Genomic DNA, 24,945 nt, shown 5'->3' with positions numbered 1-24,945 from the left:
GAATTCCAAATGGCACCAAGTAGAACAGAACAGGGATTCCAATTCAGATGACCCTCACAGTATGCAAATGATGAGTATTAATTTTTATCACGCTGGTTGTTTTGAGCCAATGGCTTTCAAACGGCTGTTAAAGAACCCAGACAGTATCACTGTAAAGAGGACCCACACTGTGAGCCCCAAGGAACTAGGGAGGATTTCTGCCCTGCTGGGGGATTACTGCACGGTGGTAGGCCTCACTAGGAGAGCCTTGTGCCAACAGGGACAGCAGGCCTACAGCCTACTTTAAGGGGACTTCTTTATTCCAGCAGCCTTGGATGCAACACATCTTGGCCATTACGCTCATGGCTGAATTCATACAGCCCTCTTCCTTCTGAGGCAGAATAAGAAAGGCCCGACTTCCCAACCCTGTCTGTCTTTGAGAAGAAGCAGGCCTTTTCAGGATCCTCCTGCTCACCCAGCTTTTTCCCTGTAAGAGACCATCAGCAAACTGCAACTCTCCTTCACAGCCCGGGAGAGAAAACGCTTGTAAGAAAAACAAGGGCTTTGGTCCTTGCCAGAAAATCAGCAGTGATTAAACACAAGAAACAGAGGTCAAGTCGGTGTTGGTGCCTCACAGCCTTGTTCACAGTGGTCACGTGACATTGCTGCTTTTGATTACTGGCCCAACAGGAGTGTTTAGTAGCCGGACCACATGAAACAGGCTCAGGACATCCGAGTGCTCCGAGTCAGTGTGGGCTGTAGGACTGTGAACTTCCATAGACTAGATCCTATATCAACTCAGAGGCAACTCAGAGGCATCTTAAGGAGATGGGGAATGCGTGACCCAGCTTCCTCCCACCATGCCCTTTGCAGAGATCTTCACATGCACATGGAGGCCACCTGTCAATTTTTTTTTGTTTGTTTTTTTGTTTTTTACAGAACCCAAAATACACCAGTTTAGCTAGACAGGCTGGCTAGGAAGCTCCAGGGATCCTCCCATCTCTGCCTCCCCAGCATGTGCCATCATACCCAGCTTTTTCAAAAGCTGGATTTGGAGGAGTCAAACTTATGCTGGTACAGCAAGCACTGTATCTACTGAGTCATCTTTCTAACCTCTAAAAGACAGCGTTGGTGTATTCTGCATAAGGGCATGGTCAATATGTCTCTGAACAAATTAAACAGGTTTTCTTTAGTGCCTAGCTCTGCTGTATTGAAATAGATATATATATGTATATATATAAAATTGAGAGCTAAGAGAAATGAATGTATAAGATGCTCTGCACAGAGCCTGGTGAAGAGCGTGTATCTACTGCTTGTTAATGGTAGTCATTGTTAAGGTGTTGGGACTGCTGCTAAGTAAGAGCCTGGATAAGTTTAGCACAGCAAATCTCCACAGGACGAAGAGGACAGCAATGGGGCAGCAGAGGGCTGAGAGGGGTCAGGGTCACAGCTTTGGCCAATTCTTAGACATGCCTGAGGCAAATAGGCTTTTCCACTCTAAGTCTGATCTTTCTGTAGTGGGTATTTTTCTCACTGTTTTGACATAAGGAAAGGAAGGTGTATTTTGGCTCACAGTTTGAGGATATCGACCACTGTCATGGGGAAGGTGTGGTGGCAGGGAGGTGAGGCATCTGGTCACATTGTAATCACAATCAGGAAGCAGTGAGAGATGGACCCTCGTCCTCAGCTCACTTTCTCCTTCCTATTCAGTCCAGGCCTCCGGCCAATGGAATGGTGCCTCCCACATGTAGGGTAGCTCTTTTTACCTCACCCCAACCCAGAAACTCCTTCACAGACTTGCCCAGAAGTTGGTCTCCTAGGCAAGTCTAGATCTTCCCAAGCCGACAATATTAATTGTCACACTCTGCTCAGGAGATGCTAACATAAATATGTGTCAATGGTTATAGGCTATCCCCCGTAACATTGCACTCATGGTGAGTATCCCAAGACTGTGCAGGGATTCTTGCTCTAATATGGTTCTTAAAGGGTCAACCAAGCTACCCCCAGGACTCTAAATCCAGCCTCAAGTGTTTACCTTCTTTGCCGATGCATTGACTCAAACTTCAAAGTAAGCTGAACAGCCCCCATTGTCAAGGGAATCTCAGAATCCCCAAATTTGTCCATGACTAAATTACTACTGAATTTTTTGTAATGCTTTTGGGGTCAGATTTTACCATCTGTGAAATGCACATATAATAAATCCCCACTTTGTCTTTTAGGCGTCTTTTATTCTTAACAAATTTTACTTTCTGTATTAGTCAAGGTTCTCTAGAGTAACAAATTATAAAATGAATCTCTCTACATATATAGAAAGGGGATTTACTAGAGTTACTAATTGAAAAACCATACAAAAACTGGCATGTAGGGAAGACCAGAGAATGGATCTGCATAGACAGGGGACAGAAGAGGGAAGGTATCCATTTAATATTATCATTAGTCCTGATCCATACCATACTTAGCAGTTTACAAATGTGTTTAACCTTCCTGGTCACAAATACAAATAAGGATCAACTGGGAATTTTGAAAGTGTCCAGTTCTTTAGGCCTCCCGCAAAGATTTTGATTCAGTGGGTATGGAGCAACAACTGAGAATCAGATTTTTATTTTTGTTTTGTTGTGTGCAGGATTGAACCCAGGGCATCTCGCATGCTAGGAAAGTGTGGTGGCTACTCTTAGTTGTCAACTTGACTACATCTGGAATGAACTAAGACCCCAAAATGGAGGGCACACCTGTGAAGTGTGTAAGTTTTGCTTAATTTGAAGTAGGAAGATCTACTTCTGATCTATGAAGTAGGAAAACACACCTTTAATCCAGATCTTGTGGTGGGAAGACCCACCTCTAATGTGGGCCATGCTCTCTGCTAGAAGCCTATATGAGGACATGGAAGAAGGAAGTTTTTATTCTTTGCCTGTTTGCTCTTGCCTTGCTGACAAGTCCTTCACTGGCATTAGAGTCTACTTAAGGATTCTAGCATCTACTGAAGACCAGCTGAGACCTCCAGCCTACTGGATGCTCCGACTTTTCATTGACAGTCAGCCATTGTTGACATAGCTGGACAGCAGCCTGGAAGTCATTCTTGTAAATCCCCTTTCTATATATGTAGAGAGATTCATTTTATAGTTGGTTCCTCTAGAGAACCCTGACGAATACAGAAAGTAACAGCCACCCAGGGAATCCCCCAGCCCTCTTTTCATTATCTTCTGATTCTATTGCTGGAATTGCTGGTCTTCACCCACTGCACCCCGCAGCAGAATGCTTGTCAAGGACCGTGAGGGACTCTAGTGTGTGGCTGACGCTAAGGGCTGCTGTCATAGGCAGTACTGGCCATGTAAAGAGGTGAGAAAAACAGCTCCACATCCGGTGGGTCTTAGCTGTGACCGTGAGCCGAGGCCAGCTTTGCATTCTGCAAGTACTTGGCAGCTGATGCCAGTGGGTTTCAGCCCATCACTGAGATTTAGGGGAAAGGAGCTCCTGGAAAGATGCGAAGAATCTCCGAACTGTGGACTGTAGGTCCCCTGCCTCCCGAATCTTCTTGTCCATTACTCTGGAAACACTGGTCAGGTAGCTTATGTCTCCCACTCTGTTTCCCTGGCCACCAAATGCCCAGGCTGGATTAGATACAGTAGGAGTTAATCTGTGATGCTGACTTTTCCTGACGGGGTACGAGAACCTGAAGTTACACTCATCTTCCCTGCACACTACATTTTGGACGCTGCTCTAGGAACCGGAGCCATAAGACCCAGCTCTGTCTCTCCGCTGCCAATGCCAGATGCCAGCCTGGGATGGGTGTACCTGGAGCCCCATCCTGGGTAACGCCTTCTCCTTATGTGATGTGCTGAAAGGCCACCCACTTCACTTGCAGCATCAACATCCGAGTGTCCCCTGGCTTCCTGGTGAGCACATGGCCTGGTCCTCACTGGTATCTGCACAGGAAGTGGTGGAATGCGGACGTTTACCCAATGTGAGTACTCAAGCATCTTCCCATGAACCTGTGGGGCCCAGCCAGCACTTGCTGAGGCACTGTGCTCTTCGCCCTCCTCCCTCATCAGTCTCTAGCTGTCTCCTGGATCTTGTTTCCCTGAGCAGAGCTTAAGGAAGTTCACCAAACAACAAAGTCAGTTTATTGTTTACATCCCATGTTGCAGGCTCTGTACTAGGAACACCACACTTGGTCTCTCTAGGCTCCCAGCCCGCCTCAGCCCACCCAAATCTCCACCAGGAGGAGATTTAACAAAGCCTGGTACAAATTGTCCCATCCAGGCTGTAAACTTTCAAAGAAAGTACCACATCCACCTTATGCTTAAGACAAATATGCACCAACGCATGCCGTGCTCAGTACTGTGAGGGAGAGGAAGCCTAGCTGGGCAGAGGGCAGGGCGAGGATACTTTAATCACGTGACACAAGAGAGAGCAAGGGGAAGTGGGGGTGTGGCTGGAGAAGAGCAGGATTCACTATAATCCTGTACTGTGTGTAGGCAGGGACTCCTAGACCCAACAGAGTACCTGACCTGTGAGTCTTGGATCCCTCTCTCACTTGTCCCGTCCTTCTGAAGTGGGAGCTGCTGTTCCGTTGCCTCAGCACGAGGGGAAAAAAGCATTGCTAGACCAGAAGAGGGTGGGGTTCAAACAGCACTTCTACCCATCCTGACTGCCAGCTGCCAAACCCAAGCTCCTGTATTCCCGGCCTTGACACAGACTCCGGGGACCCCTGATCATATTTTCAGAAAACTATCCTCTGTGGAACTGTGAAACTGCTCACTCTCATGCTCCACTCTGTCAGCACACGAAGAAACAGTGTGAGGCAATGAGCGAGGACGTGTGCTGGCAGAAGCAACTTCAGGCACTCATCGATTCAAATCAGGTGTCCTGTGCACGGCACCATGCCGGTCTACAACTTACAAATGGATCGTTCCTAGGAAGCCAAATGTCATACTGCCCCTCTTACTGCAGTGTGTGTGTGTGTGTGTGTGTGTGTGTGTGTGTGTGTGTGTGTGTGTGGAGGTCAGAGGACGATTTGGGGGAATTGGGTCTCTCCTTCCAGCATACAGGTCCTGGGAATCTCTCTCAAGTCTGTCGGGTCTGTAAGTAGGTGCTGTCACCCACTGAGGCCCCTCCTAACCCCTGACTGCTCTTAGTAATGCTCTACCGCCCTCTTCCCTCTCTTCCGCAAGCATGTCTCAGAGATGACGCTCTGTGCTCTCCGCATGCTCTCTCCATCAGTACCATCTTCAGGGCATTGGGGGTGGGAGAGCAGGACCCATCTATCTGTACATTTACACTCTGAACAATAAACCATGGCAAAGGCAGGTGACGTTAACCACAGTTAAGAAAACAGAGAACAGTGCCAGATGCCCCTCTCAAGAGTAAACTCGTTTTCATTTTGGTGAAGTAAAAAAATAATAAATAGATAATCTTGACTATTAGCTATACAAATCCACACTCCTGAGGTCACCTCATAGTTGAAAACCTTTGCTCTTAGGTTTGGGCCACTGGAGGGTAACCCAGCATAAGCTCTGTTCACACAGCCATGTGCTGTTGAGAGAGACTCACCTGCTTCAGCCAAGAGGTGCTTTTTTCTAATTCATTTTTCTTTGTTGCTGTTATTATGATATTTATTTATTTATTTATTTTATGTGGATGAGTGTTCTGTTTGCATGTATGTATATGCACCATGTGCATGCCTGGTGCCCTCAGGGGCCAGAAGAGAGTGTCAGATCCCCTGGAACTGGAATTACAGATGGTTATGAGCCACTGTGTGGATGCTGGGTCCTCTGGAAGAGCAGCCAGTGCTCTTAGCCACTGAGCTAACTCTCTAGCCCCTCTCTACTAATTCTTAAAAAAAAAGTCTGACAGATGGTCGATATCCTTGCTCAATTTTTGTTTTCTTTTTTTTATTTGAACATAATTTTCTTGCCAGTTTTGTTTTCATAAATACACCTCATTGTTTTGATTCTGGTTCCAACAGTCCAGCCTCCCCAAAGAGTCCTCATTGGGTGAGTACTTGAGAGCTAAGTATCATGTCCTGCCCATGTCTCAGAGCTGACCAGAGTCACCTGACCAGGCAAGTTAGCCGCATAGAAAACAAAGACCTGAGGCCTTGGCCTAGCTCTGGCCTGGGGTCCTAAAATGTCTCCTTTGGACATTTGGAAGATTCCAGTTCACTCTTTCCACAGTGGAACAACAGACCCTTGAGTACAGTACACGGCCACAAGTGTCCTGGTATACTGTTGCTCGCCCCCACATTCTGTTTTGTTTTGTTTTGTTTTGTTTTTTTGCTGAGGACTGTAGCACTTCCCCTCAGGTAGCCTGTCCATCTTAGGAGGTGATCCTGTTTTCCAGTCATCAGGAACATGGAGAAATGAGGTGGAGTTGACTGTCCCCATCATACACCTCAGAGCCTCAAGCCTCGGTCTTTGTCTCGGGCTTCTTCATTGACTTCACAAACTCCTTGACTTCTTCTTCCAAGACCTTGTTCCTCCTCTCCACGTCCTCCCTGGAGCGCTCCACATTTCGAAGGCTGATCTCCAGGGCTGCGAACTTCTTCCTCTCCCCCTCCAGCTCCTCACTGAGCCTGACCACCTTAGCCCAGACGTCGTAGTTTTCCTTCTCCAGGCTGCAAGGAAGAACACCAAAGGAACGCCTGAGTATTAATTCTAAACCCTTCCTTCTTAGCCCTTCACCCACGTTCACAACCTCTTGCTCATTTGCCTTTCTGAGACACAAGATACCAATTGGTGAAATGCCAATCCAGCCACTGTATGTATGTATGTCCTGCCTTCCAGGAGAAGACTTCACAGAAAACCTGACTTCCCAAGGCACTTCAGGGTCTCACTTAACACCCTGGTGACATCTTCCCCAAGCAGCCTGCCTGTGCTCATCTGCAGACATAAGTTGTCATCTGAGCCGAGGTGTCTCAGAGACTGCTGTACTCAGAAGAAGCAGACATCTCTATGGTTGTTGGTCCTTCTGCTCTTCAGTGGCATTTGGGCTAGGACACAATGAGAGCCTTTTCTAGGACTGATTTGCTCCCTGAAAAAGTATCACAGAAGTCTTATGATTCTACAAATGGTTGATTTCAGGATATCAGACAGAGGACATATGTTTTGCTTGAGGGCCATCTCTCTGTATGGAACAATGGATGGAGACTCACGACAGTCTTTCTTTCTGGTACCTAAATCTTAGTAGAAGAAGTATCCGTAAATGTGAAAGCCCGTTATTCTCATTATGACAAGTGTTCTTGTGGGTCAAGTTGGACTAAAGTTACCTCTTTGAAAAAGAATTTGCCGCCGGGCGGTGGTGGCGCACGCCTTTAATCCCAGCACTCGGGAGGCAGAGGCAGGCGGATCTCTGTGAGTTCGAGGCCAGCCTGGTCTCCAAAAGCGAGTACCAGGAAAGGCGCAAAGCTACACAGAGAAACCCTGTCTCGAAAAAACCAAAAAAAAAAAAAAAAAGAATTTGCCAAGGGAGAAGAATGAGGAGAGAATCACATTGACCAGCATGGCATGACAGCCCTAAGGGTGTAGTAGTGGCACACACATGACCAGCGTGGCATGACAGCCCTAAGGGTATAGGAGTGGCACACTTATGACCAGCATGACATGACAGCCCTAAGGGTGTAGGAGTGGCACACACATACATGACCAGCGTGGCATGACAACCCTAAGTGTGTAGTAGTGATACACACATGACCAGTGTGGCATGACAAGCGTAAGGGTATAGTAGTGGCACACACATGACCAGTGTGGCATGACAACCCTAAGTGTGTAGTAGTGGCACACACATGACCAGTGTGACATGACAAGGCTAAGTGTGTAGTAGTGGCACACACATGACCAGCATGACATGACAACCCTAAGTGTGTAGTAGTGGCACACACATGACCAGTGCGGCATGACAACCCTAAATGTGTAGTAGTGGCACACACATGACCAGTGTGACATGACAACCCTAAATGTGTAGTAGTGGCACACACATGACCAGCGTGGCATGACAACCCTAAATGTGTAGTAGTGGCACACACATGACCAGTGTGGCTTAAAAACCCTAAGGGTGTAGTAGTGATACACATACTTTGGCAGTAGCCAGCAGCTAACAAGCCTTAAGACCTGTTCAACAAGAAGGAAACTATGCCAGGTACAGAAACATAGTTAACTACTCAGGACTAGTGACGTTGTGGATCCTGGAGGAGAACCTACTAAACCAGCATAACCCCTAACGATAATCTAATTTGTCCTTATACCTCCAGGCAAGGAAACTTCTCTCTTTGGACACACAAAGACCACTACAGAAAACCACAACCAATCAAAATGCAGAGTTGTGGATTCTGCTCCCAATGGATACATCTACAAAACACTGCCACACCTAAGGGTCAGCAAACACTGGGGAAGAGGGGGTGGACAGATTGGAAGAGCCAGAGGATCAGGGAGTCTGCTGAGAGATTGTGTCTCCACCCACTCAGAAACTCAATCCAGAAAGCCTCACCAGCATCACTGCCCAAACATAGGCAAGCCAAAGTGAATGGAGGAAAGCCCACAGACTTCAACCCTGCACAAAGAACAACAGGCAACCAAAAATGCTGAGAGCAGAGAAATGGTCTTCCCCAGGGAAGAGCACACCAACTGTTACCCCACACCAGAGGGTCAGCCCTGAAAACATACATTAATATAAAGCATCAAGAAAGTTTCCCTCAACTCAGATAAGCAGATTCACCCTGAACACTCGGGTTTCATTTTTCAAGTTTCCGCAGATCTATTCATCAGGGTAGGATTTTCCCATCTAATCTCTCTTCGTTTGTCCTTTCCTTTATTAAGTTTGGTTGCTACAGAGTGCTCTGTCCCCTGAAATATGTTATGCTGTGACATTTTAGAAGGAATATTGGAAACAATATATACTTCCTTCTAAACACAGAAGCCAAGTGCACTCAGTGGCCCTCTGCACAGGACTTACTTTTTAATCTGTTCCTCATACATGTGCTTCTGGGTTTCGATTTCCTTTTGCAGGTGCTGGACCATCCTCTGTAAAGAGTCAAGGTCATCCTCTCCAGAGTTCTTGCTTCCAGACCCCATTTCAGAGTCTGTGCTGACAAGAGCATCTCTCTTGGAGTCACAGGCAGGAGGAGAAAGTGTACCTGCTGGGTTCCCTGGGGACCCTAGTGGGGCAGGGACATTATCGTAGGTAGAAGTCCGCTGGTCATTGGAAAGGTGGCGCAGGTCTTGAGACATAGTTCTCCTGTGCCCTTCCCCTGTCTTCACCTCTGTAGATGGAGACCAGAACTCATTTTTAAAGATTTCCAGTTTGCTGCTAGTGGTGCCTTGGAATGCTGACGTCAGGAAACACTTGCGGTTGGGGAGCGTTTGAGTCCTTTTGCGGGATTGCACCTTCCAGTCTCCTGGGTTTTCCCTGGGGGTGTTCTCATTGTCCTCCTGCTGCTGCTCACCTGACTGTGGTCCAGTGGGGCTGGTGGCATCAGGACTACCTGCCTGGAAGAAATAGCCATGGATATTATATAAGGTTTTTTTCCTTTATGTGTGCCATGCCCTCAAGATTCGGGTTAGAGACCTGGGAGGAAGCTTTTCCTAGTCACACACCTGTGATACCCTTAGTGGATCACCTCGTTGATAATTTACAAGAGGATATGACAACTAAGGGACTCGATCAAACTCTAGAGAGGAAGCGTGAACTAAAATCACTTGCTCGATTGGTGTGAAATCCTAAGCGATCCTTTCATGACCTTAGGAGGTTTTGTGACTCAAATCCCAAGACGCATACGTGAAGTTCAATAAGCTCCATTGAGTCCATTTCCTCGACCTCCAGAATGAAGAACAGCAAAGCAAGCATGCCGCCATCCACTAGGTGAAAGGCCAAACAGCACTCTGGGAACAGCTTTATGAAGCATGTCCCAGACAGTGAAGGGCTCCTGCTGGCGACTCCCTGTGGTGCTGAGCTTACATACACTGAAAAGGAAAACATCAGTGACCAAGAAGAAATGGGCAAAGAATTTCAAGAACAGATAGTTTGTGCTGGAGGGATACCTCAGTGGTTAGGAGCACTTACTCTTATAGAGGACTGAGGCTCAGTTTCTAGCACCCACAGAGTAGCTCACAACCACCTATAGCTCCAGTTCCCAGGGATCTGATGCCCCCTTCTGGTCTCTGCAGGCTACTGCATACATGCAGTGCACATATACTCAAGCAGGCTCACATACATACATAAATATTTAACGAACAAAAAACCAAGTAGCTCACAGAGGAAAAGTGAACTGACTCTAACACTTTTAAAAAGATAGTTAGCCTCTTCTCATAACCAATGGGAGAGGCTCAAATTAAAGTTACTAAATTATCAGTTCTTTCACGGGGTGGGGACACCCCTAATCCCGACAACATGCTCCATGAACCATAGGCCTGTTCATGCATTGCTGTGAAAGAATAAAATGGCACAGATGCCAATAACATTTATGAAAATCACATATTTAAATCTATTTACCTTCTCACCCACTAGTCCCATTGTTGAGAATTTCATCCCAGAATTGTATCTGCCTAAATACAAATTGAGGTGTGGGCAGGATGATTCACAGCAGCCCTGTTTGTGCTGCAAAACTGACCAGTTCATCCAGGTCTGGAGAGGGGATCACAGGTAGTCAATGAATTGCCAAAAATGAGGTCATGTGGGTAGGTATTTATGCCCTGATATGCACTATAGTCTCCGGGATAATACTGGTAAGTTTTAAAATGTGAGAAACAAAATAGAGAAAAATAAAGTTTTTGTGTAAAAGGAGAGATAAGAAAACAGTTTCTATTTACATCGTCTTATATTTGCATAAAGGAACAGCTGAAGGGTGAGGAAAAGCTAATCCAGCAGGAAAGGGAGGGTGTGAGAAGGGAAGCGTGGTGGTCAACACTGTCAACTTGCCAGAATCTAGAATCACTACAGAGACGATCCTCTGAGCATGCCTGTGAGTGAATTAGCGGAAGTGGGAGGACCCACCTTGACTGTGGGCAGAACCATCACAGGGGCTTGTGCCCTGGACTGAAGGAAATGAAGAATGGGAACTAGGCACCCGAGTTCATCTCCCTGCTCCCTGACTGTGGATATGGTGTGACCAGCTGCCCCAAGCCCTCGCTGCCATGGCTGCTCTGCTTTTGTGGATTGTCACCCCCCCACCCCCCCACCCCCCCCACTCCCCCCACTCCCCACCCCCGTCTACAAGCCAGAATGAACCTCTACTTTCCTAAGAAGCTTCTGTCAGGGATTTTCTCACAGCAACAGTGTAAGAATTGACACAGGCATGGAGCAGGACTTCTCAACTGGTAACTTATTATGTTGTGGTTTTTTTTTTTAACCATATGGTTGTATATAAAATCAAATTGAAAAGAAAAAGAGAAAAAAGTGAGTCCCACATAAGATGGGAAAGTCAGGGGCTGAGGTACCTCCTAGCCAATCCCCTGCTTCGGTGGAGCATGTGGTCTTGCAGGACTAAGACCTCAGACATGACATCCTGCTCTAGAGCATGCTAGCGTTACTGCCTGGATCAGCCTCCTGCCTCAGATCTTCAACCAAAAGAAGCGTGCGTGATGAACTGGCCCCAGTGTTGTGTGGACTCCGGAGCTGACAAAAACCCAACCCAACCCAAACCGAACAAACGAAGAACTTCAACCACAACCATTTGTTGCGTTTTGTTTTTTCTCTGATCTTTAACAGCACCATAGGTAGCTTTCTCCGTCAACTAGAAATTTAATTTTTTTTTAACTTGGCCACATATAAAAAAAAAAAACCCAAGCTGCTATAAAAAGTCTCCATATCCTTTTTAAAACCATCTGTTCCTATAAATACATGAAAATATTTGACCTTTGTCAGCTTTCACCCTCTAATAGTCTATATCTTGGACACTCCAGAGTCCAGCAACACTGAGAACGTGAGCTCTGAGCCTTCTGTCCAAGCGAGGGGCTGACGCTGCAGAGCAGCATATCAGGGCATGAGGAGGACTCCACGAACACATCCCCTGCTCTGAGGAAAGAGTCACGTTCAGAATCACCCGGACACCCGCCCACGCCCCCCCCCCACCTCCCCTCAGAGTCTTCAGCAGCTCTCACATATTTATTTGTTTCTGTTGAACCTCCCTGGGATTTTGTCTTGGAGAAGATGTCAGAAAAGGTCCCAAGACCCAGTCTGCAGGCAATTCTCACACATGTCACTAGCTCCAGGTTTTCCCGGTGTGTTCTGATGGATCTGTGCCAGCTCTACCCACGGCCCCAGCATCACCCATCACTCCTCAAACTGCTGTCTTAAAATTACCAGACTAAAGGAAGAGTCAGGGGGAGGGGGTGGGCAGCAGGCATCTTACTGTGTTATTGAAGCTGTCTGTCCTGGAGAGTGGTGGGTCTTCTGTGGCATCCCATCCCACAGAGCTCCGGGGCACTGGAGCCTTCTTGGCGTCGTTCTTCTGGGCAGGGGGTGACAGTGGTGCATCCTTAGACTTGGGAAAGAGGACTTCGTGGTCTCTGATCATCATGGTCATCACTCTTTGGATCTGAGGAGTCCCTGAAGGAAGTAAGAGATCTGTAGTGCTGGTCCATGGAACAGAAGCCTGGAAGCACTCAAGGGTTGCCCACCCTCCAAGAGGATGTTTCCATGTTGGCCCCAAAACTACAGGCTCATTTGCACTTCATGGGGGCCCTTCTTAATTATTTGGAGTCGAATATTTCGGGTGAGAGGATGTACTAAAATAAAGATATATGGGGTGTGTGTGAATAGGAGCTGATGAGGACATTTTCCACCTATACTGCCCTGAATCAGCTTTTATCAGGCAGTAGGTAATAGTAACAGTCAAGAAAACAGACATCTTTCTCTCCTGCTGTGGTCTTCCATGTGATGTCTGTCTTCTCATTGCACCCCAAGCAAACGGGTGTCAGGAACACTTCCTTGTCACATGCATGGCAAACATGAGTCCTTTGGGTCAAGACTTTTGCTTATCAAGCCAAGACACAACCTCACAAAGCTTTTCAGCTTAGCTCTCTACAGCAGCCTCTTTGTGAATCAGCTTGTAAAACAAGACCCTGCTTGTCTTCTTGGCTATGGGTGTTTTAAAGTCATACAAAAGACTTGGAAACACTAGTTAATTGGTTTGAGGTCAGACTACTGTGCTCTGTGACCATTGGGCAGGGGGCATAATTCCTGCACTGCTCAGGAGGCTGTTAATACCAACCAGTCAGAAGACACCGCAAGTGGACCAGCTCGGTAAGCTGCAAAGCAGGACACAGACACTAGGGGCAGTGTTCTCGCTGTCACATCCTGGGCTCCTCTATTGCAGGATCAACTCATGTACCTTTCATGATCACAGCTGGGTCTTCAACCTTCGACCTGATGAGGTTCACTCCAATCACAGTGGCCAGGTTGTCCACACTCATCTTGTTGACGGCACAGTTCAGCTGGATTTCATGCAGAAATCTGGGGACAGCCAAGAAACCCCACCATAGACGGTAGGAAGTGGCCAGGAGAGAGAGTACTCCCCGGACCCAACAGTACACTTGTTGAATTCTAGCTCTTTCCCCTGTTTCAGGAATGGAGTGAACTGGCTCTGCTTGCAAGAGTTTAACTTGAATCTGGAAGTTTACAGACCAAGGAGGGATGAGGAGCCATGGACTGTTCAGTTGTTGGGGGAGGGGCAGGTGGGAGGTGGAGTCTCATAGCAGGGTTGTTTGGAATAAGAGGTGACTAGAAGGACTCAGAACGGTGTCCAACAGCTTCAGTGTTTTGCCTTTACCATTTACTTCTCAGTACCCACGCCATTCATGTCTCCAGAGAGGAAAAAATGTATCGGTGAGGAGGACTTAGAGATGGCAGGAGAATCCATGGTGCCTCCTCTCTCTCATCCTCTGATTGGAGAATGGAGCATCTCTCGCTCTTAGCAGATGCTCAGGATCTAACAAGGAAGTCCCACTAGACTTCCAACCATTAGAAGCCTGAAACCCTCAGATTTGTTGGAAAAACAAAAATGACTGAACAGATCAGTAAAGCAATTTTGGATATCTTAAAAACAACAAACAAAAAACATTTAAAAGTGGGTAGCCTGAAATACCATAAAACTCCAAATTTGAGAAAAAATTATGTGTTCACATGATGAAAAGTGACATATTATGGGATAATTTATTTTATGATAAAGGACATGCTTTTCAGTTGGTTATAAAAGCATCCCCCTGTAGTTACACTGATGTAAGAAAAGACTCATCAGAGAGAAAACACTCAGGAGGAGACAGCACTGGATGGGGAGGGTTACATCTAGTTTTGGTTCTTATGTACAGTTCTTGTATCTTTGTGGTTTCCAGATTAAGTTCAAATCATCTTTATAATTTGGAAATTACATCACAATATTTTTTTTTACATCACAGTATTTTTGAAAAATAAAAGACAACATGGAGGTATGTATGGGGTGAAGATTCCCAGCACAGCAGATCTGAGCTGGTCCATCTGCAAGGTGTTGCCACAAGGACCTCACACAGTAGGTCCTCAGAAAGGGCTGCAAGAAAATATAAATGGTGGCCTAGAATGAATTTTTCCAGGGTGTTAGTTTTGGGAACAACAGGGATTTCAGGTTCTCTTGCAGGCCCTGGGACAGGTCTGAAGGAAGGAATAGGTTCATTCTGTGTGCAAGTTCTTAGGGACCCCTGACATTCTCATGCGAACAGAACACCCTCTCGGTGCTCCGTGAAAGGAGCTGACCTTCTATGGTTCTGGACCAGAATCTGTGATCTTAGAGAAACTGCCTCCTCTTCTAAGCAGGGCTTCTTTCTGATGGCTGGAAACTGTGGCTCCACACCAGGAGACTCACCTGCAGATGTAGCTCAGGAGGCTGTAGTTGTCCCGAGGAAGGACGGACAGCTGCTTCACCAGTTCCTGCTGAGCCTGGGAAGAGAGTTTTGACAGGAGTAAGCTAGCCCGCTGCCTGTTTGTCGGCAGCGAATGTAAGGACGTGACTGGTACGTCTGTGGAGGACAAACACTTTGGTTGTTGCTCCTGTTCCCACAGGTCTCCGAGTTAAAATATTTTGAAATTAAAATTCTGAGAATTCATAAAATGTGAATTGAAGCCCAGACTGCTCTTGAATTCCCTATGTAGTCAATGGTGACCTTGAACTTCTGATCCTCCTGCCTCCAGGAGTGCTGAGATTAAACGTGTGTGCTGCCATACCCAGTCTGTGCCAGGGCTCCCTACACAGACTAGTCAAGCGCTCTACCAACTGAGCTCCATTCCCAGCTGCCATACTTTTTTTTTCTACTATGTATTTAAAAAGTCTGTTTGAAATAATGTTGCCTACCCGCTCCTGACATTGAACGGACTACCTGATAACTCACACTGATGATGGTTTGCTGAATGAATGAGGTGTAATTGTCCAATAAACAATCAAACCACAATCTAATATTTCAGAATGACCTTAAAAATGATGAGAAAAGGGTTCTTCTGTGGCGGCTTCAAAGCCCCGTGGTCTTGCTGAGAAATTCTGGGACATAGGCCAGACTGGCCACACCGGAAGGCATGTATTGGGATGGGCAGCTCAAGTTCTACAACAGCTATAGATGTCAGATGTGGCCATTCATAAATCACATGCGCCAGGGAGAGGAAGGACAGGGCTCGCTGCCTTTGCCAGTCCAGCTGTCTGAAGAGCCTGTGATCACCCTCTGATGATGTGTGGGGTGGCATCTAACATGACTCTTCTTAGGAGTTTTTCAAGCTTTACTCCATATCGTTCACAAAGGAGTTCTGAAATGCCCCTGTACATCAAGGGTTTTCATATCTCCTCTCTCCCCTACAACACCCACAACTCAGGTAGACCATGCAGCCTCGATTTTTTCTTGGCAAACAGCTGCATGTTGGCTGCATCAGCACAGTTCTCTTCCTACCCCAGCTTTGAAATGTGACATCCTCCTCTGAGCCAGGGTCTTCATAACTATGGCTCCCTATGAGGAGTCCACCCAGGGAGATCTGAGAGCTGTTTTCTCCCTGGCCGGGATGTCCTGGGACTCTGACCACATTACAAATACTGAAGAACAGAGAACCCCAAAAATCTTCAAGTTACTAATTAGTTTCATGTACGTGCCTTGGTCCTCCAAACAATTCCAGGCAAAGTGGACAAGGCATTGTCTAAGTTTGCGCTGCTCGACATGTGTGCTAATTGCCAAAGGTAGCTACTCAATTTAAATAAAATTAAGAATTTGGCTCCTCTGGTATACTAGCCATATTTCGTGGACATTATATCACATGTGGCTAGAAGTTAGCACCTGGGATGGTGATAAGATTATATCACCACAGAAATCCTATTGGTTTGAGTAAGTATACTGAGTCTCATAGAATATGCATGAGGAGGTTATTCTTCGTTACCAACCCAACTGGATTTAGAATGACCAGTGGAGGCAGACTTATGGGTACATCTGCAAGAGTGTGTCCAGAGAGGTTTAACGGAGGTGGGAGGTGGGAGGTGGGAGGTGGGAGGTGGGAGGTGGGAGGTGGGAGGGCCCACCCTGACTGTGAGCAACAGCATCCCACAGTCTGGAGTTTTTGTAAAAGGAGGAAGGCAAGCTGAGCATGGGCGCTCATCTGTCTGCTTCCTGACTGTGGCTGCAGTGTGCGCCGCCGCCTCTGCCTCTGCTGCCACACCCGCTCCACCACCGTACAGTGTGTCTTGAAACTGAGCCCACATAAAGCCTGCCTTCCTCACGCTGCTTTTGTCTGGTATTTTACCACAACAATGAGGTAGTAACTAATACCGTGCACAGTTTGTCAAATGACAGAGTGAAGGTCAAATCCAGGTCTTTGGCATTGTTTTGCCAGTGGGACTGGCATCATTGGCCTGGCACTGCCGTTGAAGTTCCAGTCTCCTACCAAGGGGTATGGCCCCCATGCCTCACTCTCACCTGCCGGAACCTGTTCGGAAAATGAAATGCTTTCTTCTAAGTAGGACGGTCAGCTGGAGACACCAACCTTTGCCTCATCCGCGTTCATGAGCTGCCCGCAGAGCAGGAACCCTTCATACTGGCTCCAGGGAACCACGGGCTCTGGGAGGTCTCGGAGGTAGAGCTTCAGTAGAGAGGCAACGGTGTGCACATCTGTGTCCCTGAAAGAAAACAAGCTGTGCTTAGGGAGCAGAACCCAGGGTCTCTCACTGACCCTGACGGGCTACCGGGTCAAAGCATGGACTACAAAGGGATGTGTTACAAAGGGCCAGAGTCTGGTAAAGTCCCAGACCCAGACACTGGCTTCCAGAACAACTCCAGCCACTGCCTCTGCTTCCACAGCTGCCTCAAAGGTAACAGTAAGGTTCACGTTTTCGTGAAATGCTCTTTAACTATTTTGAACTTTCTTCTGCTTTCTTATTTCTTCAGACCACTTAGTACCTCACAGTAGCAATGTCTAATTAGTCTCTCATTTTTTGTGTGAACTCGTTTATATCCTTGGTCCATTGTTCTCATCTATTCCCAGAATGTTCAAAGAAGTTCTGAGGTCCAGTCATATATCTCATCAACAGTTCATTTGATCATAACCAATGAGGAAACTTGCTTTCATCCTGGTTTCTTTTTTCCATTCTTTTCCTGATTTCAGTAGCAAGTCTGAGGGAATACCTAGTTCCATCAATGCTTGGAACACACAAATGTTACTAAACACTGTGGTGGGTGCTGGGATGTGAGAAGCCCAGGACTCAGTAGGTCACAAGTCTAGAAAGGGACAGCTTGAGAGACAGAGGTGACTCTTCAGATGAAATCGTGAGGTGGGGGAGATCTGAAAACCACAGGTGTGTCAGCCTGGAGTGGGAACAGCAGCCCCCTCCCCCACTGAGGGTCTGTGACATTTAGCTTCTGATGTTTATAGCAAATGTTGCCTCAACACAGGAGGCAGATCTGGCCTGGAACCTTCATTTTTGTAGCCTGCTGGCTGAAAATGACTATTTCTTTTTTAAGTGTTTGGAGAAAAAAAAAGCCAAAAGCCGTCTATCTCATGACATGTGAAAATCATATGCACTTGGAGTATCAATAAAATAAGTTAGAGGAACACAGCCCCACTTGTTCATTTACAAACTGTCATTGCTTCTTTACTGTGAGAGAATACAGATGTGACAAAGCCCCGAAGAGCCTACGAATGTAACCTGTGGCCCAGCCTGGGAAGTCTGCTGGCCCCTGAACTGCAGTGGTTGCGTTTATTCTGCTAAAAGAGAAACTAACTCTGCATCTACCACATAACAGTGAGTCACTCAATGAGGGGTGTGTTCTGAGAAGTGCGCCATTAGGGAATTAGTCACTGCATGAACGTCCTGAAGTGATGTTCACAAGCCCCGGCGGGAAGAGCTGCTCTAGTCCTAAGCTACGTGGGAAATGCTGTTGCGGTCTGTCATTGAGGCTTTTGAGGCAATGCAAACAAGAATACCGAGTGTGAGTGTGAGTGTGTGTGTGTGTGTGTGTGTGTGTGTGTGTGTGTGACAGAGAGAGAGAGAGAGAGAGAGAGAGAGAGAGAGAGAGAGAGAGAGAGTGTTTCTTTTGTTTGCGTTTCTGTTCTTAGTTGCCAATTTCTTGCTTTGGCCTCTGTGCCACCCCCAACACCACACCCCGTTCCCACTCCCTAATCCATTATCCCCACCCCTGCCTCTGAAGCCTGTGAACTTGTTGCCTCTGAAGGAGAGCTCAAACTGCAAAGGATACCATCTGCACTCCAAGGCAGGAAATTGGGGCCAGGGATGTTCCCTGAACACGGATATTCAAAAACATCCTACCCTACTGAGTCACGGTCTAAAAAGAAAAACGTGGCTAGAGAAAGCATTTTTGGTGAAAACGTGATGAGAGGTGGCAGGAGAACCGGGGCCTGGCAATCTGCAGAAGAATTCTCCGAAGTGCTCCTGTGTCACGGTCCACCCTGTGTCTGTTTGTGGCCTCTACCACATACACAACGAAGCTCCTGTGTCCCAACCATCATCTCAAGCAATCCCTAATCCATTATCCCCACCCCTGCCTCTGAAGCCTGTGAACTTGTTGCCTCTGAAGGAGAGCCCCTCTCCTTCCACTCTGGACTTCAGATAGCCACAGCCTTCCCCAGGCTATCCACCAACGGCATGGCCCCAACATACAAAACACACCCACAGAATGAATGGAGAGGAAAATAATGTCAGTGAGGAAAATAGCATCAGTGATACAAGGGGAAACAGACCCTTAAGGAGAAACCGCAGCTTAGAAAAGGCAATTTTATCACAAGAAACAAGGATGGCAAAGATACCCAAAGTTAGAAATAGAATGGGAGGGCAGTGGTGGTGCACGCCTTTAATCCCAGCACTTGGGAGGCAGAGGCAGGTGGATCTCTGTGAGTTCAAGGCCAGCCTGGTCTACAGAGTGAGTTCCAGGACAGCCAGAGGTGTACAGAGGAACTCTGTCTCAGAAAACAAAACAAAACAAAACAAAAACAAAAGGGAGGAAGAAATAGAAAGCTGTTATAGCCATAGACACAATGGGATTATACGGCATTATATTATATTCTTAGAAACCTCCAGAAAGCCCAGTTAATCTTGAGAAGGATGAGGCTGGCAATGCCTGAGGTTAGCCTGGGCAACTTCTCATTTTGGTTCATCGGCTCTCATCATTTTCTCAAGGACTTCTCGAGTTCCACCAGACCCACCCGGCTCCCTTTCTCTAAATCCGGTTATCTCTACTCATCATTTTTAGCATTAACACAATGGAACTTGTTCTGGTTCCTGTGTATTAGGGGCACAATGTCACCCCACTGTGTTAGTGCTGATTTGGGGGTCACCCTATGGTCTAAGTCTCCAGGATCATTTCTCTTGAGTTCATGTCCCTCCAAACCAAAGGGTCAACCTTAAATGTCTTCGTCAGTTCTGAGTTCTGACCCGTCTCAGGTGGCCCTGCCAGGTGGCCTTGGAGCCCTCATATGTACCATGCAGCACACCTGTCCATTCTCACAGAGAGGCACAGGGATGGGAAGGACATCACACTGTGACCAGGAGGCATCCAGCCCAGTAAAAACGGACAAGGAGATTTTTAAAAATGTTTTTGCATGTGCATGTGTGTGATGTGTGTATTTATACAGGTTTGCATGTGTGTGGGTACACATACATGTAAGTGCATGTTCCTGTGGAGGACAGATGTTGACATGGGTGCCTTCCTTCATTTCTCCCCACCTTATGCAGTGAGGCAGGGTCCTTCACTTGAACACAAAAGCTCGAAGATTTGGGCAATCTAGCTATCTGGATAGCTCAGGGGGCCTCCTGTCCTGACCTCTGGAGGACTGGGATTGTAGACAAGCCACCATGTCCCTGCCATTCATTACTGGGGATCTGAACTCCCACCCTCATTTTTTTGTGTGTGTGTGGGAAGCTCCTTAGCCACTGAGCCACCTGCCCTCGCCGTACAAGAAGGCATTTTATTTTTTTTTTGCTTTTCTCCATTTGGTGAGAACCATGTACACCTGTGTTAGAATCTCACCAAGCAAGGGACCCATGTGACATTTATTCAGGTGAAAAAACAGCAGATCATCTGACAGAACCAAGTGTGTGGCCTTGGGGAAGATCTAGGGGCTGCCCATTGGCCCTATGTGAGAGATGCCAGGAAGGGCTTCCTTGACCTTCCAGCTCCCATAACTCACTGATTGATAAACACTATGTTCAGGGTTCAGAAAAGCTGTAACCATAGGAGAGGTGTAGCTTACTCCTGTGGCAAAAGCCTGCAAGGTGCTAAGCCATGGTCACCTGTAGTTACTGGGACACACTCTTAGCCTTGGCCCTAACCATGTTGGAAGTTAGCTAAATGACAAGAATAAAAGAAGCCTGCATTCTTTTCCAAATAAAGGTTGTCCACTCAAGGGGCATATGGACCCAAGAGCTCTCTCTCTCTCTCTCTCTCTCTCTCTCTCTCTCTCTCTCTCTCTCTCTCTCTCTCTGTCTCTCTCTCTCTCTGTCTCTCTCTCTGCATGTGTGTGATTGTGTGTATGTATATGTTGATTGTGTATATGTGTATGAGGGAGCAGCTGTCCTCCTCCTTCTAAGCTCCCGAATTTCATGGGAACCATAGACTGCAGTACCACCCCCACTCCCCCACCGACCTGGCAGAATTCAAACTGGCATCCAAGGCAGTTATTTAGCGAATCCCACTATAGCCTCTGTCCTTAAGCAATAACCCACCTATATCTTTTGATCAACTCAAACATAATTTAAACATGAAGAAGAAAATTAAATACAACAGTGAATAGGCACCTGCTCATGAACTCTAACCGATTGTGCCGTTAAAAGGCCCATAACTTGCTATAGTTCCAATGATAACTATACTGCTGCTTGCTAAACTACACAGGCAAATTGGCCTATGGCATACTAAGGGTGGAAGAGATAGCCGTATGGCAGGCCAAACTAAGACCTTGGCAGAGTGGGCATGGAGAGAAACCGATGGGCCTCAGAGATGTTTCAGAAGAAAAACGGCTGCATTGGTGGACAGAATGGAGCTGCAGGGGAAGAGTGAGGCGACTCCTGCATAAGAGTGACTCAGGCCTTCGTCATTTCCCCTCTGTTCTGAATAACTCTAGGGGATTTCAACATTTGTAAAGTGGGTAGTGCTCAGGCCCATTGTACCAAATCTTGTTTGCTGAGCTGCTAACTAGGTAAGAGTGCTTGATCTTAAGCCAGCAGGACAAGTGCGTGCAGGCAATCAGGTACTGCACAGTAAACAGAGCGTGCTGTGTGTGGTGGGGCTGTACCAGCTAAACATGCAGTGTGTATTGGGGCTGTATCAGCTAAGCATGCAGTGTGTGATGGGACTGGACCAGCTGAGCATAGTAGAGAAGGACATCCTTTCTGGGTGCCTGGAGGGTGAGAGGAACTGACTGTAGAAGTTGTCACCACACCAGATATTCCCCCAAATAGGGCTGGAAACCTTTGACGAGGATAAGAGTGAATGCCAGGCTGCCATGGTGGTGTGTACTCCAGTCACACAGCTCAGAGCTGAGTTTAGAATCACATAGTACTGTGGATTTGAAGACTTAGGAGAATTACTAGTTCTAGCCACTCCTGGAATGCTGGAGAAGACTACTGGTGCCTGTGCACAGACGTGGTGGTCCTCCCTCACATGTTTATGTAGATAGCTCTGCTCCTGATGTTTCTCATCTGCATGAGGGTGCTGAGAGTGTTCCTAGGCTAAGCCTCAGTTTCCCCCCATGCTCTGCATCTCCCCTTCCCTCATGTCCTAATCATCACCTGAATCTGCCCAGAACATACTGTGTCCTGTGAATCGTTTGCACACTCTGCTAACTGTGCCCAGGTCCCAAAATTCGGAGTGATGAACAGAACAAACTCTTCTTCCTGTTGTGATCTGGGGCTTTTGAAGTCCTGCAAGAGTTCCTGGTTCCAAGAGGTCCTCTCTCCAGTCATCTGGGCAGGGCAGAGGCGGACGGGGCAGTGCAGGGTAAGGACAGCATACCTGTCAAAAGAAGGCCGTTCCCCTGCATCAAATGCATCTCTCAGCTGCTTCACTAAGTTGTCCTGCCCAGGCAGGCGGAAGATGCCCTCTTCATTCACACCGTGCTCCAGGATGAACTCTGCACACTTCTCCACCAGGATGGGCACCAGGTGAGGACCAAACTTCTGCTCGTAGGCCACAGTCTCATCCAGGCGCTGGCCAAACACCGCTGGGAAGAAATGGGGGACCCCTTAGTTATTCTGACCTTCTCTGAGTTGATGGGTAGTCAGGGGCTTTGCACATTTCTTCTCTTTTTAAAATTAGTTATTGCTATTATTATTATTATTATTTTACATGTATGGGTGTTTTGCCTGCATGTATGTCTGTGCACCACATGCATGAGTGCCCTTGGAGGCCAGATGAGAGCATCGGATCCCCCCAGGATCCAAGTTACAGATGGTTGTAAGCTGCCATGTTGGTGGCTAGCTCCTCTGGAAGAGTATTCAGTGTTCTCAACCGCTAAGGCCTCTCTCCAGCCCCTTTTTTTTCTTTAAAAATAATATTTATTTTTAGTTTAACATTTGAGAGTTTCATACATGAATACCGTATTGACATCATTTGTACCCCTCACTCTTCCACCTCCAGCTCTTTCCATGTGCCCTGCTGCTCCCTCAAATTCATGTGCCCTTCTGCTTTGATTATTGTTTTATATACACATACACAAGTAAACATACATGTGCAAACACACACACACACACACACACACACACACACACACACACACACACTCCCCGCTGGCTAAATCCATTTAGTGTTGCTGTATGTGCTTGTTTAGAGCAAACCACCTGGGGTTGCATAACCTATCAGGGGTCTTGTCCCTGAAGAAGATTAATTCTCCCTCTTCCAGCAGCCACTGATTGCCTGTAGCTCTTGATCTAGGAGTAGAGTCTTGTGAGAGTTCCTCCGTTAACATTGGCATGTCAACTGGTACTGTCATTCTTCAGGTCATATTTATTTGACCACATTTTTGAGCTTTCGTGGGTACAGATTCCCTGTCATAGACAGCAGACACTATCTCACAGCTAAGGTCTTGGTCTCCCAGCTCTTACAATCTTTTGTCCCCCTCTTTCGGGACATTCCCTGAGCTTCAAGGTTGTGTTTTAGGTGTATTAATTGGAGTTGGGCACCACACAGTCTGTTGATCTCTGAATTTTGGACCAGATGTGAGCCTCTGTAATGATCTCCAACTGCTGCAAAAAGAAGCTCTTTGATGAGGGCGAGAACCACGTTCAATTAGGAATTATACTGGTTTAGGAAAGTGGTTGTAAGAGGTTCTCCGCTAAGGTCCAACACCTCAGCAGCCACAAGTAGTTGGCTGGCTTTGTAGTATCAAGCATGAATGCCTTCCTCTTGAGTAGGTCTTCAATCCAATTAGACAGCTGTTGGTTGCTCCCAAGATACAAGTGCCATTATTGCACCCTTGGGGCTATCTTGCCATCCTGCTCATTGTTGCGGTTTTATAGTTGGGCAGGATTATTGATTACTTATCTCCTTTGGCAAGTTGCATAACACCTTTTGCTACTAAGAAAGCTGGTCCTCCGGGAAGAGCTTCCGAGTCGGTTCCAGCTCAGTTCGTCTAAGTCTTACGTCTAGCACGTGTGGTGTCTTCAGCAATAGGATTTTACATTCAACTTCTGGGAGGAAACCAAGGGCAGCTGCAACAGCCTATATTGGGGGAGTCTTTTTCACTGCCCCGGCCAACAGCTCAAAAGGAGGTTCTATGCCTGGCACTGGGGGGTTGTTAGACAGTTTATGGCTCTTGGAGGGAGTATTATTGATGCAGAAGAAACTCAAAGTGATGTCATTGGTATTATAACTAATAGATTTGCTTAGGAGACATTAACTCACACAAGTGAAATTTAGATATCACAGCACTGCCTCTAAAATACCAGCCCCAAATAAATAGTATGCTAACCAGGTCTGTTAGAGATAAGAGAAATTTAAGGTGCTAGGATGCAAATGTTTATTCACTGAGATTGACCAGTCATTAGGTTCTGTGGTGGTTTGAAAGAGAACGGTCCCCATAGGCTCATAGATTTGAATGTTTGGTCATCAGGGAGTGGTATTATTTGGAAAGATTAGAAAGTGTGGCCTTGTTGAAGGAAGTGTGTCACTGGGGGTGGGCTTGAGGTTTCAAAAGTCCAAGCCAGGCCCAGTGGCTTGCTCTTCCTGCTGCCTGCGGATCCAGATGTAGAACTCTCAGCTACTTCTCCAGCACCATGTCCTCCTGCATGCTGCCACGCTCCCTATTTTGACGATAATGGTCTTCTGAAACTGTAACCCAGCCCCAATTAAATGATTTCTTTTGTAAGAGTTGCTGTGTTCATGGTGTCTCTTCACAGCAATAGAACAGTGACTAAGACAGACTTCTTTCCCCTAATAAAGACATACCTCTAAGTGACAGCTCAGGGAAGGCAGTGCAGAGTTGCAACCATCATTAAGTCCTGTCCCACCATTAAATTACCTGTGCTCTGATCAG

At 46.9% G+C, this 24,945-nt stretch overlaps 1 protein-coding gene across 2 annotated transcripts in view; it reads right to left on the bottom strand.

Annotated features, from left to right (window-relative positions):
• Positions 1–5,840: 5,840 nt before the first annotated feature.
• The window catches only part of Arhgap25 (Rho GTPase activating protein 25), a 76,532-nt gene continuing 57,427 nt past the window's right edge, over positions 5,841–24,945 (bottom strand). For both annotated transcript variants that reach the window (XM_052720926.1, XM_052720927.1), the window contains 7 exons: positions 22,428–22,635; positions 16,951–17,083; positions 14,804–14,877; positions 13,301–13,422; positions 12,320–12,516; positions 8,926–9,458; positions 5,841–6,592 (listed from right to left, as the gene is read on the bottom strand). In XM_052720926.1, the coding sequence (XP_052576886.1) occupies positions 6,379–6,592; positions 8,926–9,458; positions 12,320–12,516; positions 13,301–13,422; positions 14,804–14,877; positions 16,951–17,083; positions 22,428–22,635 (1,481 nt within the window). In that variant the 3' untranslated portion in view covers positions 5,841–6,378. The remainder of the gene's footprint in view (positions 6,593–8,925; positions 9,459–12,319; positions 12,517–13,300; positions 13,423–14,803; positions 14,878–16,950; positions 17,084–22,427; positions 22,636–24,945) is intronic.

This window comes from Peromyscus californicus, unplaced genomic scaffold, assembly GCF_007827085.1.
Source record: "Peromyscus californicus insignis strain IS unplaced genomic scaffold, ASM782708v3 Scaffold_6__1_contigs__length_162567912, whole genome shotgun sequence".
NCBI classification, from domain to species: Eukaryota; Metazoa; Chordata; class Mammalia; order Rodentia; family Cricetidae; genus Peromyscus; species Peromyscus californicus.
This window is presented reverse-complemented; position numbering and strand designations above follow the sequence as displayed.